This window comes from Schistocerca cancellata, chromosome 2, assembly GCF_023864275.1.
Source record: "Schistocerca cancellata isolate TAMUIC-IGC-003103 chromosome 2, iqSchCanc2.1, whole genome shotgun sequence".
Classification (NCBI taxonomy): domain Eukaryota; kingdom Metazoa; phylum Arthropoda; class Insecta; order Orthoptera; family Acrididae; genus Schistocerca; species Schistocerca cancellata.
In genome coordinates, this window is record NC_064627.1 from 76,473,467 (window position 1) to 76,489,669 (window position 16,203).

Genomic DNA, 16,203 nt, shown 5'->3' on the forward strand with positions numbered 1-16,203 from the left:
AATCTCAGAAGCAATTCTGAAACACACTTTTTGGTATGGTGTTCAGCTCCTCCAGTTATTCTGGTTCTCCCCCCCCCCCTCTCCCCCCTCCATCAATAGTGGCACAACAATGTCCTTTCCTTGTTCTCTTCAGCCTCAAGAATAGAAAGAAACTGCAGTAGGCCATGTCCAGTGAACATGGTGTTTGAGGCATAATGGATTTGTTTTCTGCCGAAAGTTATTAAAAAGCATTGAGGTGTCAGCAAGAGCATTATCGTGATTCAATTTCCACAAGTCGTTCTGCCACAGTTCTGGTCATTTACTTCTGATTGGTTCGTGTAAATGGCACATAACTTCCTGGTAGTACTCCTTATTGACCGCATGACCATAAGGCAGGAACTCATTATGCACTAATCACAACTGTAATCAAAGAGGACAGCTAGAAGAACCTTCACATGTGATCGAACGTTCCGAACATTTTTGGGTCTTGGCTCTTCAGGTAGTTCCCAATGTGACAGTTGGTCCTGTTATAAATTCCTTTTAGAAGTTTTGGATCGTTGTCAACTTCAGTCAGCAATTTCTGAGCGATGTCTATGCGACATTGTTTTTTGGTCATAATTCAGCAATTTCAGACAAATTTTCTGTTATAAGTTTATGCACAAAACAACTGAAAAATTGCTTGGCATGAGTCAAAGGACATCATTAGCAACCTCTCTGATGCTCATTTGAAATTTTCCAGAACCATTTTCTTTACTTCTTCCACAATGTTGTCAGTAATTGATGCACTAGGGCATCCAGGAGATTTGTCATCATCTTGACCCTCTCTGAAATGTTTATACCACACATAAACTCTTGTCTTACTCATAGTTGATTAGTCCAAAGGCCTCAGTAGACATTTCAAATGATATGCTGCAATTTATCCCATGATTCAAGCAAAATTTACAGCAAATTTTTTTATCCATTTTTCAAAAGTAAAAACCTGCGGAGCACTCAAAAACACATGTAACCTCTTCAAATGTCAACACTAAACTAAATACTGAAAATGAATCACAACAGCTAGAAAAGTTGCACATTTCCCACTTGATTGCATCAACTAATTGCCAAAACATAAAAAACGAATGGATATACAAATTATGAGGACCCATCCATTTTTATACATATGTATCTTTTCTGACTGATCAATGAATAATGGCTTATAAAGATGAAACTTACGATGGAACGAAAGAAAAATTTATGTAAGTATCATCCTGGGTGTAAATATGTTGCATTCATTTAAAAAAATCCTTAGCTAACATGAAAGTGAACACACAAACACAGTCTGCCACTTGAATGATGGTGACAGGCTCAATCCCAACAATTAAATTCAGAGAAGCAGTCAACAAACTCCAATTTCCTTTCAAGAGATTAATTTGGAAAACAAAAGAAAACTCATGCCTCTCTAGGTTTCAGCAAACCTATGTTAAAATTTACTTTATTCATCGGAAGATCAGTGACTTTGCTTAAGAAAAACCAAATGAAATCACTGCTCTCATATACTGGAGTGAAAAAAAAAAAAAAACCAACCTAGTGTAGGCATGCATATTCAAACACAGAGAGATGTAAACAGGCAGAATACAGCGCTGCGGTCGGCAGCACCTATATAAGACAACAAGTATCTGGGGCAGTTGTTAGATCTGTTACTGCTGCTACAATGGCAGGTTATCAAGATGTGAGTGAGTTTGAACGTGGTGTTATAGGCGGCGCACAAGTGATGGGACACAGCAATTCCGAGATAGCGATGAAGTGGGAGAGCGATGGGACACAGCATCTCCGAGATGCTGGATTTTGAAAAAAATATATATGATGTGTAACTAGCATTTGTGTTGTGAATTTCCTACAGAATATTGAATTTTTCCATAAAATTTGATTTGTTTCAGCTTCATTCTGAAGACTCACAATTTGAGATGAATTGTGATGATGAAAGAAGCTGTAAAAATTGAATTAGATACCTAAGAAATTTTACATCCCATATTGACTGAAATTGTGCTCATGTAATTGGAAATAGGTATTTATATGTTTCCAGTTTTTTACCATCCATGTTTCGACACAAAACAGCTTGTCATTACAATGTATAATGTTTTGTGTAAGCTACTAAGGCCAACAAAAGGAGTCCTGATTTAAATTATGGCAGCTAAGAAATTTATATGGAAGCTGTCTCACCTGCAATTTCTATCATTTATTAGTGCTGCCTTTGGAAGGAATCTGATGACAAAATTTCATTGTATAGCTTGTAACTTTGTATGGTTGTCAGTCAAAAATTTATATGAAGAAAAAAAGCATAAGATGGAGATTTATGGAAAAAGCAGTGACTATTACTATAACTTCAGTATTCACGCAGCAAGGGCAATGCTGTGCTGGGGAATGTTACAAACTGTACCTTTCATTTCATAAATGTGTGCAGATCAGTAGTTAAGTTATCATGCAACCCTTATCTGTGAAAGGAAATGACAGAGAGATGCTGTAAATGTGATATTAAAATGGCTACCAATTGGTTACTACAATTCTACTATAATGTGACCACTTTTGGCTTATAAGTAATGGAGTTCTTGAGCTGTACTTTTATCCACAAAAGTGTTCAACAATGAAATATGTGTACTGCAAATGGAGGTATAGCAGGATTGGAGACTAAGATTATCATAAATTTATAATTGCAAAATGAGCCACTAAAAGCAAAGGTGAGATTAGTGTTCTATTAAAATGTATCATTTACATATGATAGGTCTTGAAAATGTCATTGTCCCCCCCCGCCCCCAAAAGAAAAAGGAGAAAGGAAGAAAGTTACAGGATCTTGCACTACTTACAACTTTAAGGGGGGAAACCACACGAGGAGGTTCAAAAAATCCGATTCTTTTTATTTTTTATTGCATAAATCATTAGCTTAACTATCTAAGAATACGCTGTCAAAATTTCAAAGCGAAATTCGCATTTGTTTAGATTTTTTATGAGCATAGAGCTGAGTGCAAGACATGAAAAAAGCAATTATGGCGACATACTATCATATGATTTCGATGGGTGAAAATCCTTGACCCAAGCATTGCCCAGAGGGAGAACACAGCTGGTGTGAGTGGCAGAAACGAACAGCCCTTGGAATGGAACATGAACTGCACCTTACTCCACTGCACTCTGACATACAGAGGGAAATTCTTCCAATATATGGAGATTTATCAAGGGATGAATTACTGGAGAGATGTTTAGGTGGCCACGCACAAAATGCGAATGAAAGTTTTAATTCCACTATTTGGCGATGAGCTCCTAAACACTTTTACTCTTGACTAAAAGTCATTGAATCAGCATTGTATTAGCAGTGGGCTTATTCAATGAAGGAAGTTCATCTCTTCTGATGGTCATGAACAAGGCAGGAATTGTAATAGGCACACAAAGCTTCAGTTATGCCGAACAATTCGATAACGAGCACGTAAGCCAACAGAATCGACGTAGTTCATTGGAATCAAAGGAAGCTCGGAAAGCTCAGAAAGCACTGCTGCCAAGCGCAAAACGAAGCCTGCGAGGAAGCATAAGGATTGCTATATGGTGCTGGAATCAAAGATTAACAGGTAAGCATTTTACATTATTGTTAACTTCCTTGAATTTCTAGTTTCTGAGAATTTATTTTTCAAATGCATTTATCTCAAAACGACTTTTTTCACATTTGCATGCAGTCTAACTCAAAAAGTATAGAACCGATCATTACCAACTTGTGCGATGATATCATGGTTTTAAGGGTATTTTTCTTTGCATGATTAGAGAAAAAAAATTGTGAAAATCGGAGTAAATTGTTCCAACACTTGCAAAATTTTTAATTTTCATTATTTTCACCTACACTGAGGTTCATATTCTTAGAAAATATGTTATTAACGTAAAATCAAAACCTTTTTGATTTCAGATGAAAATCGGAATGGCTACACAGCATGCAATTGGAGAACTATACCCTCAACCTTCAGTAGACATCACAGTTATTTTCGCCGAAATTATTTTTAAAAAATCAACAAAAAACTGTTAAAAATATGAATTAAATGTTGTCAAAGTTTGATTAAAATCTAATTAATTTTTTTTGGGGGGGGGGGGGGGAGAGAAGAAGAAGAAGAAGAAGAAGAAGAAGAAGAGCCTCCTAATGTGGTTCCCCTCTTAAGTAAGGTTTTACTGTATTTGTTATTTCCATTTCACCTTTACTACCATTAACTATGAGCACAAACGTAACAGAGGCCATACCTTCACGATCACGTGTTGTACGCGGCCCATCAGCACCAGTAGCAAACCCAACAATTCGAGGGCCAGAAGATGAACCGACTGGAGGTGTCGAGCTAGCAGAACTGGCTCTGTGCCCTGTGCCACCATTTCTATTGGCGGAACTGCTTCCTGCAGTGTTCCCACCTAAAACGGAGAGTGAAAGAGCTGCTGGCCCAATAAGACCCCCGAGGCCACCTGGGACACCACCAAGCCCCAAGCCTGCTGTCTGGTGCAGAGGGTGTCCTGGATGTGCTGGATCTGATGAATGTGTCAAAGATGCACCAAAACGTAGCTGAGCTTCAGTAGAGTCCATAACAGTCACCAACCAATCCCACGTTGGTTTCAACCGGTACTCCAAGTATAACTGCAACATTGGAGTGGGGAAAAAAACTGTAACACAGGCATAAAACTGTGTGCATGTTGATCAGAATTACAAATTCATTCGTCATAAATGAGGCTGTTAAGCAGATTATATTAATTCAATTACATATACAATGAGACGAAAAGTTTGAAAAGAAGCCTGAAAGTTAAAAATTCTTAACAAAGCAATTCAGACAAAGTAATGCATAGATTGTACTAGAGAATATCCAACAACCTCACACTCAAGATTACCTGCAAATTAAGTGACTCCTGATACGATATGTCAAGAGTGCGTGGCAATGACGGTGCTAGTGCATGGTAATCTTGCAGCATTGTAAGAAGGTCTGCAATCTGGCGCATAACGATACCGAATGCCCTCGCAAGACAGCTCGCAGTTGTAGCCATGGTAACTGGTTCCTGGCCAGCTGCAGCTGCAGCTACTGCTGCTGTCGCTGCTGTTGTTGAACGTCTCAGGGATGATGGGTCTATAAACACGAGGCTGCTTCCTCCTGTAACACGAACCCCTGCCACACTCTCGACAGTTAGATATACTGGTTTCTGCAATTCCTAACTTTACTACCATTATGGCAGTGGATGAAAGAATATCTGGCAGTGATGGATTTTATACTCTTCCATAATGCTTCTAAGATATTGTTGACACTAATCAAAAGTAAAGTTATTAATGATAGCACAGATGCTAAAATTATGACTCTTTAGCTTTCTCCATCTCCTTACAGTGTTGCATATTTCTGTTTATTTTACACAATTATTACTTATCACTACAATAAAGTTGCGTTGCAAAGACATTTTACACTGGAGAACATAAATTATATCTACACTTTCACCATTGGTACTATTTTTGTGTACTAACCATTAGTGTGTTCAGTTAGCAGTCACTAATGATACAATGGCGCACCAAAGATATAACCTTGTGTTATGACACCAAACTGCTCTGTAGTTAACACATTCCTTAATGCCAGACAATTGGGAAAAATCTCCAAGAAAATTTAATCACAGATATTTGTATTAGTTAACTCTTAAGTGTAAGTAATTGCTACTGGAATCATACAATATTCTTTCTGCTCTTTTCTTCAGACAGTTCTTCATTATAGATTGAAAGTATGAGGTTACTATAATGGTTAGTAAGAAGGAATTCACCTATTTTTTTCTCTTTAAATTAAGTTTGAAAAGTGGGAGTTTTGATTTGGCGCTATTCCACAAATTTTCTTCCCCAATCCACTGCTGTAGTCACTTCCTGTGCCAACAGATTGCAGTACCTTGCAAAAAGGCTGACTCGATGTCGTCCGTGTTAGACACTGTTCTGTGATAGAATTAATGAAATGCTTATTTATATTCATGCATGACTGAAGGGTTCTTCATGACTGTAACGAAGCTGAAGGGTAAACACCCATTGGCTGACAAAACATGGAGCGGAAGGCCGGCGACTGCAGCGACATTCAACGAGTTGACGAGACCATCGGGTGACTGCAGATGATTTGTGTTGCACTGCATCCCTCAGTAAAGACAGGTCTTCAGTGAGTTTGCCCAACAAAAGCTATGTTCTTTTACATGACACTGCAAAACAACACACTAGTCATTACACTTCTGAAGAGATGCTGAAAACTGGATGGTGAGTCTTGCCTAAGCCTCCATACAGCCCTGACCTGGCACCATCAGCATTTCCATCTGTTTGGGACGCTAAAAGCAGTTCATCATGGGATTTTCTCTGAAGATGAGGAGGCCATCACAACGTCCACGCATTTTACCATATTGGAAGATATCCCCTTCTTAAACAATAGACCAAAACTGTGGAAATGGACGGAAATTATGTCAAAGTCATAAGTTAATTATCAATGGTGTGGTTTTTGACCTATGCAGTTGCATTTGAAGTTCCTGACGAAAAGTAGGAGGCATAACATTTACACTGACTCTCGTATTAATATTATCTGCAAGACCATTAAAATACAACATGGAATGCGGCTGGAAGTTCAATGTACAATCTCACATAGATTCTATGGCGGCCTGGAGCTCTGTTCAATCTACGCAATTTCAACTGTTTCTCAATGCCACTCACACTCATGTCAATTTCACTCACCTTTCCAGTGGTGCGTGAAGTAAACTGGCCCAGTAATTCAGTAGCTTGCTTTCTAAAGGAACACAGAGATCAGCATTTCTGCTTTTGTCATGCTCCTCGCACTTCTGGTATCTGTCTTATCCACTATTTTCTAGGCGGTAACTTTGGTGTCACTAACAGCCTTTAATGCGACCAAAATTGCTTTGGGTTTTGTGAGAAAGCTTTTGATTATATTATATGTTATGACCACTGCCTGTACGGAGACTGATTCGTGCCTGGTACCTTTGTGGGCACATAGTGCAAAAAAGAAGTCTCTATGTGGAATGTGGAATTATTCTAGATAGGAAACAGGTTGCTAATGGGGAAATCCAATGACATATATCACTTTGACAAAGGGCAGATTTTTTGGCCTAGTTCCATGGAGCTAGTACCTCAGAAACGGGAAGCCGGTTCCCTATTCAAGTGACACTGCCGCAAATATCTATGGAATCTATGGGAATGGTCTTAAGCATGGTGAAACTGTGAGCAGGTGGCAAGGTGTCAAGACATCCATGTCTCATCACTGAATGTATAGGTTGGTGACTTAACACTCAAAACAGGATAGGCAATGATCTGTGGCAGATCTGACGACTGAGTACAAAGCATCACGAGTGACAAATCTAATGTGGTTGTAACAGGAATGCAATAGCAACTGAGTGAAGGAAGGACATGTAAAGAGTTCATCTGCACATGAACCCTTCCTTGCCAATCACAGGAATGACAAGTTTGACCTCGGAGCCCAGACAACAGGCTATGTTGGTTCCAACATACACCACAATTCGCATTGATTGCACCCTACTCGCCCTGTGGTTGCCAGAACTGCCTCTTCAACACTATGACTAAGGCTGCCAGGAATACACACTGAGTGCAGCTGGTGTTCCTTCCCATCTCATGCTGTCATTTCCCTAACAGGTACTGTTATGTTAGAGCAGGTTTCCGAACATGTGAAGTGAGTGTTCCTAGTTCTAGCTCAGTGACAGTTTCAGTGGAAGATAACACCTTGAACTGATATTGTAATAATCTACAAGTGGCTTAAAGACTTTGATGTTTTAAGGTTTCTCAAATAAGAAACAAAATAATTTGTTATAGGGGATGGCAGCCATACTTTACATGTTTGACTTATTGTTTGCAAAGTACTGTATCCTGACAAAGTTTGAAAACTATACCACAAGTTAGGTTCAATGAGGTCAACTATGGATAGTTACAGATACAATGTACAAGGTGCATTCAAGTTCTAAGGCCTCCGATTTTTTTTCTCCGGACTGGAAAGAGATAGAAACATGCGCATTGTTTTAAAATGAGGCCGCGTTCATTGTCAATATGTCCCAGAGATGGCAGCACCGTGCGGCAGATGGAATTTTACTGCCAGCGGCGAGAATGAGAACTGTTTTGAATACTTAAAATGGCGACGTTTTCCTTACTTGAACAGCGTGCAATCATTCGTTTTCTGAATTTGCGTGGTGTGAAACCAATTGAAATTCATCGACAGTTGAAGGAAACATGTGGTGATGGAGTTATGGATGTGACGAAAGTGCGTTCATGGGTGCAACAGTTTAATGAAGGCAGAACATCGTGTGACAACAAACCAAAACAACCTCGGGCTCGCACAAGCCGGTCTGACGAAATGATCGAGAAAGTGGAGAGAATTGTTTTGGGGGATCGCCTCCAGAGTTGGCATTTCTGTGGGTTCTGTGCACATAATCCTGCATGACGACCTGAAAATGCGAAAAGTGTCATCCAGGTGGGTGCCACGAATGCTGACGGGCGACCACATGGCTGCCCGTGTGGCATGTTGCCAAGCAATGTTGACGCGCAATGACAGCATGAATGGGACTTTCTTTTCGTCGGTTGTGACAATGGATGAGATGTGGATGCCATTTTTCAATCCAGAAACAAAGAGCCAGTCAGCTCAATGGAACACACAGATTCACCGCCACCAAAAAAATTTCGGGTAACCGCCAGTGCTGAAAAAATGATGGTGTCCATGTTCTGGGACAGCGAGGGCATAATCCTTACCCATTGCGTTCCAAAGGGCACTATGGTAACAGGTGCATCCTACAAAAATGTTTTGAAGAAGAAATTCCTTCCTGCACTGCAACAAAAATGTCCGGGAAGGGCTGCGCGTGTGCTGTTTCACCAAGACAACGCACCTGCACATCGAGCTAATATATATATATAATATATATATATAGATATATATATATAAAGAGGGTGGAAGACTAGCTTTCTTCTCCGCCCCGAGTTTCGACCACTGCATTTTATACATTACCCACGAAGTAAATACAAATTCCGTATTGTTCATCTTCGAATGTAGCAGCATTTCAATGTTGAACGTACTACGAAAATCCGACTGGCAAGACTGGGATGTTTTGTAAATATGGCCAACCCTACGTTCTGAATTTTTTCCTACCTGTGAGAAGAGATGGTTGCTAATAGGAACTTTTATGAATTGTGAATCACATACAGTATTCTCTTCGCCATAAGAATAATACGAATATAAATATTTTGCCGTGTATTCTTTCTTGTTTGCTGCTACCTCATTTAAATCCTGTCTGCCTAATAAACTATGAAACTAGGGTGAGACAACAGCAAACGCGGAAGAATATACATATCATGTCATATTTATATTCGTATTATTCTTATGCCTAATAGTGATACAGTCAGAAATGAAGCACGGCAATTGACTCGATTTTTAAATCTAAGATGATTCTAATTTCTGTGCAGAATGTAATGTACTAAAGAGGCGTCTGCAAAGATTTTCAAACTGAGAAAAATTTTCGCAAAACTCTCGTTCAGAACGCCTTCTATCAAAAGCAGTCTATTATTTGGTTCTTGTTGATCATTATCAAAGAAAGCAGCAGTGTAAGTAACAACAAGTAGCAGTCTCTTGCCATTGTTTTGCTACGAATCGATTCCTCTCTTTTTTTTATTGTAAGCGGCGGTAGCGCGCACAAAAACAAGCCATTCCGCGAGCGGGTACAGGCCATAAACACTCATTATCAGAATGCGACAAACAACTCATGACACAGTACAGTAATGCATTTTCAGCTTAGAGTGACGTAAACAACTTTAACAAAGAGAACGGCACTTACCAGATCAAAGCAAAATAAGCAATCAATTCAAACCAGACGAAGCACGTGAAAAAGGAAAGGTACCCGTATAAATGCGGACGGAGCACTTGACGCATAGCTGTATCGTCATTCATTCGACCTAAATTGTGTCTCATATTACAATGGACCAACTTTGTTTCAATTTGGAGGTGTGGCCTAAAACTTTTCTCTCCCCTTGAATTTCGAGTCTCAAATTTCAGGTGCGGCTTAGATTCGGGAAAATTTTTTTTCTTGATTTCGAGTCTCATTTTTCAGGTGCGGCTTAGATTCGAGTGCGGCTTAGATTCAAGTAAATACGGTAAACATCGAACTATGAAAAGGAAAGTTGCCACATACCATATAGTGCAGATGCTGAGTTGCAGATAGGCACAACAAAAAAGACAGTCACAAATAAAGCTTTTGGACCGTAAGGCATTAGTATAAAAAAAAAAAAAAAAAAAAAAAAAAAAAAAAAAAAAAAAAAAAAAACAACCACACACACACACACACACACACACACACACACAGAGAGAGAGAGAGAGAGAGAGAGAGAGAGAGAGAGAGGACTGTAGCCACAGTTGCCTGAGACTGCAGTCATGTGTGCGAGTTGCATGTGTGTACATGTGTCGTCTTTTTGACAAAGGCCTTATGGGCGGAAAGTTTTATTTGTGACAGTCTTTTTGTTGTGCCTATCTGTGACGCAGCATTTCCACTATATGGTGAATGGCAACTTTCCTTTTCATAACATTGTTACATTCTGTCCTGGATTTTCCTTTGTTTAAACTACAAGGCCAATAATATTTCAGACTGAGTTGTGCAGAGGTGAATAAAACATCTGTGGCAAAAGAGAGGACTGAAGAGGATTCTAGTCAGTGGTTTGAGGCATATTCCATTGTAAAAGGAAGACTACTCACTAAATTTAAAGAGTCACCAAACAAAGACATGGCTCACATATAAAACCAGGTATTGCTGTGTTGGCAGTCGCTAATGACACTTGCACCACATTTGTAGACCTGCTCCATGGGTTCCAGGTATGTGGTAACACCTAAAAATCAAACAACTGTTCTTGTTTGCACATTAAGAAACCATGGATTCTGTAAGGGTTAGTGTCTCTATGAAAACATAGCGTAAGTCGCTTACGAAGTTTTTACGGAGAAAAGTATAAACACAGTGGTCGAAAAATATCAATTTTTAGGTTTCAAGTTAACCTGTTGAAAAGACCCTTTAAGTAATTGATAACACTGAGAAATCCACTTGAGTTGTAAATGATATTAGCAAGGCAATTTTCAGAGACCGATTTGACATCCTGTACGAAGTGTAGCACCCGAAGATGTCGTGCTAATAAAATATCATTTACAACTTACACTGAGGTGACAGAAGTCTTGGGATACCTCCTAAGATAGTGTTGGACTTCCTTTTGCCTCAATGTTGCATGGATTCAGCAAGTCGCTGGAAGTCCCATGCAGAAATATTGAGCCACGCTGCTTCTATAGCTGTCCATAACTGCGAAACTGTTGCTGGTGCAGGAGATTGTGCACCAACTGACCTCTCGATTATGTCTTGCATATGTTCTATGGGATTCAAGTCTGGAGATCTGGGCGGCCAAGTCATTTGCTCGACCTGCCTAGAATGGTTCAGTTGGAACCAAGGGCCTAGACCATTCCATGTAAATACAGTCCACACCATTATAGGGCCACCACCAGTTTGTAGAGTGCTTTGTTGATAACTAGGTTCAATGGATTTGTGGGGTCTGCACCACACTCGAACCCTACCATCAGCTCTTACCAACTGAAATGAGGACTCATCTGACCAGGCCACAGTTTTCCAGTCATATAGGGGGTAACCAATATGGTCACGAGCCCAGGAGAGGTTCTGCAGATAATACTGTGTTGTTAGCAAAGGCACTTGCATCAGTAATCTGCTGCCATAGCCCATTAACACCAAATTTTGCCACAGTGTCCTAATGGATATGTTCGTCTTATGTCCCATGTTGATTTCTGCACTTACGTCACGCAATGTTATTTGTCTGTTAACACTGATAACTCTACGCAAATGCTGCTGCTCTGTGTCATTAAATGAAGGCCCTTGGCCACTGCATTGTCCATGGTGAGAGTTCATATCTGAAATTTGGTGCTCTCGGCACACTACTGACACATGGATATCTGAATATTGAATTCCCTAATGATTTCCAAAATGGAATGTCCTATGTGTCTGGCTTCAACTACCATTCCATATTCAAAATCTGTTAATTCCCACTGTGCAGCAATAATCATGTAGGAAACCTCTTCACATGAATCACCAGAGTACCAATAACAGCTCTGCCAATGCACTGCACTTTACTTTTTGTCTGAACTACACACAAGTTAAATGTACATTGTTCGATCAATAATAATGTTATTACATTCAATGGTTTGTTACTTTCTTAGAAACGATTATTTTTCATTCCTGTCATTTCATTTAGTATACGGATTTAATTTTCTACCCATACTAAATAAGCTTGTGGCGGAGTGTTTAGTAACTGAACAATCGAGTTCTTTGTGCTCTCAATGAATGATTATTTCTTGACTGCAGCTTGGGACCAGATCTATTAGGATGAAGGCCAATAATTTCCACTTAACAATTTTGTTTACGAGAATCTCAATCAACTTGTGTGGTCGAAGAGTATGAAATAATGACGACAGCCAACACTGAACCTTGGCCTGACGCAATCATTCAACAGCGATGAATGTTTAATAAATGTTCTTTACCTGGGGAAATCTCCATAATTTAAAAATGTTCAGATACAAGATCATCATTTTTCCCTTCCATTGTACATCCTATGGTTGTGACAATTCACGATTACAATTAACTCATTCTTATTCGTTTGGTCACTAGAAAATGTTATACGAAAATACCGCAAAAATTAGAAAAGCAGCCACTTCAAACTGAAGCCAAATTTCTTGATCTTATCAATAGAATCCTCAGTTGTGACTGTTCACCAAATCACGTCTAACATGCTTTAACTTAATGGTGGATCTAATTATAGATTTTGTGTGAATTTTAAGAATTTTATTGTCTTTCTATGTAAGTTAGCATAAGGAGGACTATGCGTGAAGCGTTCAGTGAATTCAAAAGTAAAATTCTATGTACTGACTTGACAGAAAATCCTAGGAGGTTCTGGTCTTACGTTAAACCAGTAAGTGGCACGAAACAGCATATCCAGACACTCCGGGATGATGATGGCATTGAAACAGAGAATGACACGCGTAAAGCTGAAATACTAAACACCTTTTTCCAAACCTGTTTCACAGAGGAAGACCGCACTGCAGTTCCTTCTCTAAATCCTCGCACAAACGAAAAAATGGCTGACATCAAAATAAGTGTCCAAGAAATAGAAAAGCAACTGGAATCACTCAACAGAGGAAAGTCCACTGGACCTGATGGGATACCAATTCGATTCTACACAGAGTACGTGAAAGAACTTGCCCTCCTTGTAACAGCCGTGTAACGCAAGTCTCTAGAGGAACAGAAGGTTCCAAATGATTGGAAAAGAGCACAGGTAGTCCCAGTCTTCAAGAAGGGTCGTCGAGCAGATGCGCAAAACTATAGACCTATATCTCTGACATCGATCTGTTGTAGAATTTTAGAACTTTTTTTGCTCGCGTATCGTGTCGTTTCTGGAAACCCAGAATCTACTCTGTAGGAATCAACATGGATTCTGGAAACCGATTGTGTGAGACCCAACTCTCTTTATTTGTTCATGAGACCCAAAAAATATTAGATACAGGCTCCCAGGTAGATGTTACTTTCCTTGACTTCCGGAAGGCATTCGATACAGTTCCGCACTGTCGCCTGATAAACAAAGTAAGAGCCTACGGAATATCAGACCAGCTGTGTGGCTGGATTGAAGAGATTTTAGCAAACAGACCACAGCATGTTGTTCTCAATGGAAAGATGTCTACAGACGTTAAAGTAACCTCTGGCGTGCCACAGAGGAGTGTTATGGGACCATTGCTTTTCACTATATATATATATATATATATATATATATATATATATATATATATATATATATATATATATATATATATATATTGTGTGTATGTTTTTTGTGTGTATGTTTGTGTTTATTTGTGTGTCTATCGACCTGCCAGCGCTTTTGTTGGGTAAGTCTCATCATCTTTCTTTTTAAATATATATATATATATATATATATATATATATATATATGAATATAATAGAGGGAAACATTCCACGTGGGAAAAATATATTTAAAAAGAAAGATGATGAGACTTACCCAACAAAAGCGCTGGCAGGTCGATAGACACACAAATAAACACAAACATACACACAAAACTCTAGCTTTCGCAACCAACGGTTGCCTCGTCAGGAAAGAGGGAAGGAGAAGGAAAGACAAAAGGATTGGGTTTTAAGGGAGAGGGTAAGGAGTCATTCCAATTCATTCCATTCAAATGTCTGCTTGTGTCTGTGTATGTGTGGATGGATATGTGTATGTGTGCGAGTGTAAACCTGTCCTTTTTTCCCCCTAGGGTAAGTCTTTCCGCTCCCGGGATTGGAATGACTCCTTACCCTCTCCCTTAAAACCCAATCCTTTTGTCTTTCCTTCTCCTTCCCTCTTTCCTGACGAGGCAACCGTTGGTTGCGAAAGCTAGAGTTTTGTGTGTATGTTTGTGTTTATTTGTGTGTCTATCGACCTGCCAGCACTTTTGTTGGGTAAGTCTCATCATCTTTCTTTTTAAATATATATATATATATATATATATATATATATATATATATATATATATATATATATATATATATATATATATATATATATATATATATATTGCGAATACATAGAAAGAAGGATCCTTTATTGTATGATTATATGATAGTGGAACAAATACTGGTAGCAGCTACTTCTGTAAAATATCTGGGTGTATGCGTGCGGAACGATTTGAAGTGGAATGATCATATAAAATTAATTGCTGGAAAGGCAGGTACCAGGTTGAGATTCATTGGGAGAGTCCTTGGAAAAAGTAGTCCATCAACAAAGGAGGTGGCTTACAAGAGTCCTTGGAAAATGTAGTCCATCAACAAAGGAGGTGGCTTACAAAATACTTGTTCGACCTATACTTGAGTATTGCTCATCAGTGTGGGATCCATACCAGATCGGGTTGACGGAGGAGATAGAGAAGATCCAAAGAAGAGCGGCGCGTTTCGTCACAGGGTTATTTGGTAACCGTGATAGCGTTACGGAGATGTTTAACAAACTCAAGTGGCAGACTCTGCAAGAGAGGCGCTCTGCATCGCGGTGTAGCTTGTTTTCCAGGTTTCGAGAGGGTGCATTTCTGGATGAGGTACTGAATATATTGCTTCCCCCTACTTATACCTCCCCAGGAGATCACGAATGTAAAATTAGAGAGATTCGGGCACGCATGGAGGCTTTCTGGCAGTCGTTCTTCCCGCGAACCATACGCGACTGGAACAGGAAAGGGAGGTAATGACAGTGGCACGTAAAGTGGCCTCCGCCACACAGCGTTGGGTAGCTTGCGGAGTATAAATGTAGATGTAGATGTAGATAATGCATTTGACCTTCCTTTATTCAACAGAGTAAGTTGCCTTCAAGCGTAAAAATCAGTCTCAAATAGCAGGCGCTTCTAGTTTTCAGAACTGTTTCTTCTGACTTTCTTAATTAATCCCACTATACTTGAAAACTCACAGAAGGACCATTATTTAAAAGCATACCAGCCAACTTTTGAAAAGGGCTATCAATAAAACTCACGCATGACAAAAAAAAATCTAACAATTTTCTACATACCCTGGCTTGACGAAAATAATGATACTTTGAGGCTATAAAATACAATAAGTCATACTTTAAACAGGATACTTCAATGAAATTACATCTACTTCCATCACAGGCCAATGATTTGTAGATGAACATAACAATCAGAAAGAGGTCCATGTTAAACAGCAGTGGGTGTAGTGAATACTGGTTTGGAGCAGGACTTCTTGATAAATAAAGCAGATATGTGATAACTGAAAAAGGCCTTACACAATAAAACTTGTTTAATGTAACAAAGGGAAGAAATAATACAATAAACACTGCAAATCACATGCTAGTTGTACTTAGTCATAGTTGTGGTCTTTTTAGCTTCTTGAAAAAATTCATGGAAAATGTTCCATCATAACGGGACCAGACCTCCATGTCTTCAAAATTGAAGTAGACTCCAGAGATTCATTGGACATGAATGATCCAAACTCTATTTTTCTTCACATGCTTGAAAACACATTCATATTCTACATTGCTATGGGGTATTGTGACAGTAAAGAGCATCACTCTAGAAATTCGGTTATACTTAAGAAGTCCATCAGCTCCACGAACTCTAGATATTTATGCCCAACTGGAATCAC

General features: G+C 39.2%; 1 protein-coding gene across 1 annotated transcript in view; it reads right to left on the minus strand.

Moving 5' to 3' along the window:
* LOC126161352 (E3 ubiquitin-protein ligase UBR5) overlaps positions 1–16,203 on the minus strand; it is a 349,964-nt gene that overhangs the window by 129,707 nt on the left and 204,054 nt on the right. Inside the window, exons 30-31 of the mRNA XM_049917120.1 lie at positions 4,858–5,129; positions 4,228–4,609 (exon numbers count right to left, since the gene is read on the minus strand). Of these exons, the coding sequence (XP_049773077.1) occupies positions 4,228–4,609; positions 4,858–5,129 (654 nt within the window). The remainder of the gene's footprint in view (positions 1–4,227; positions 4,610–4,857; positions 5,130–16,203) is intronic.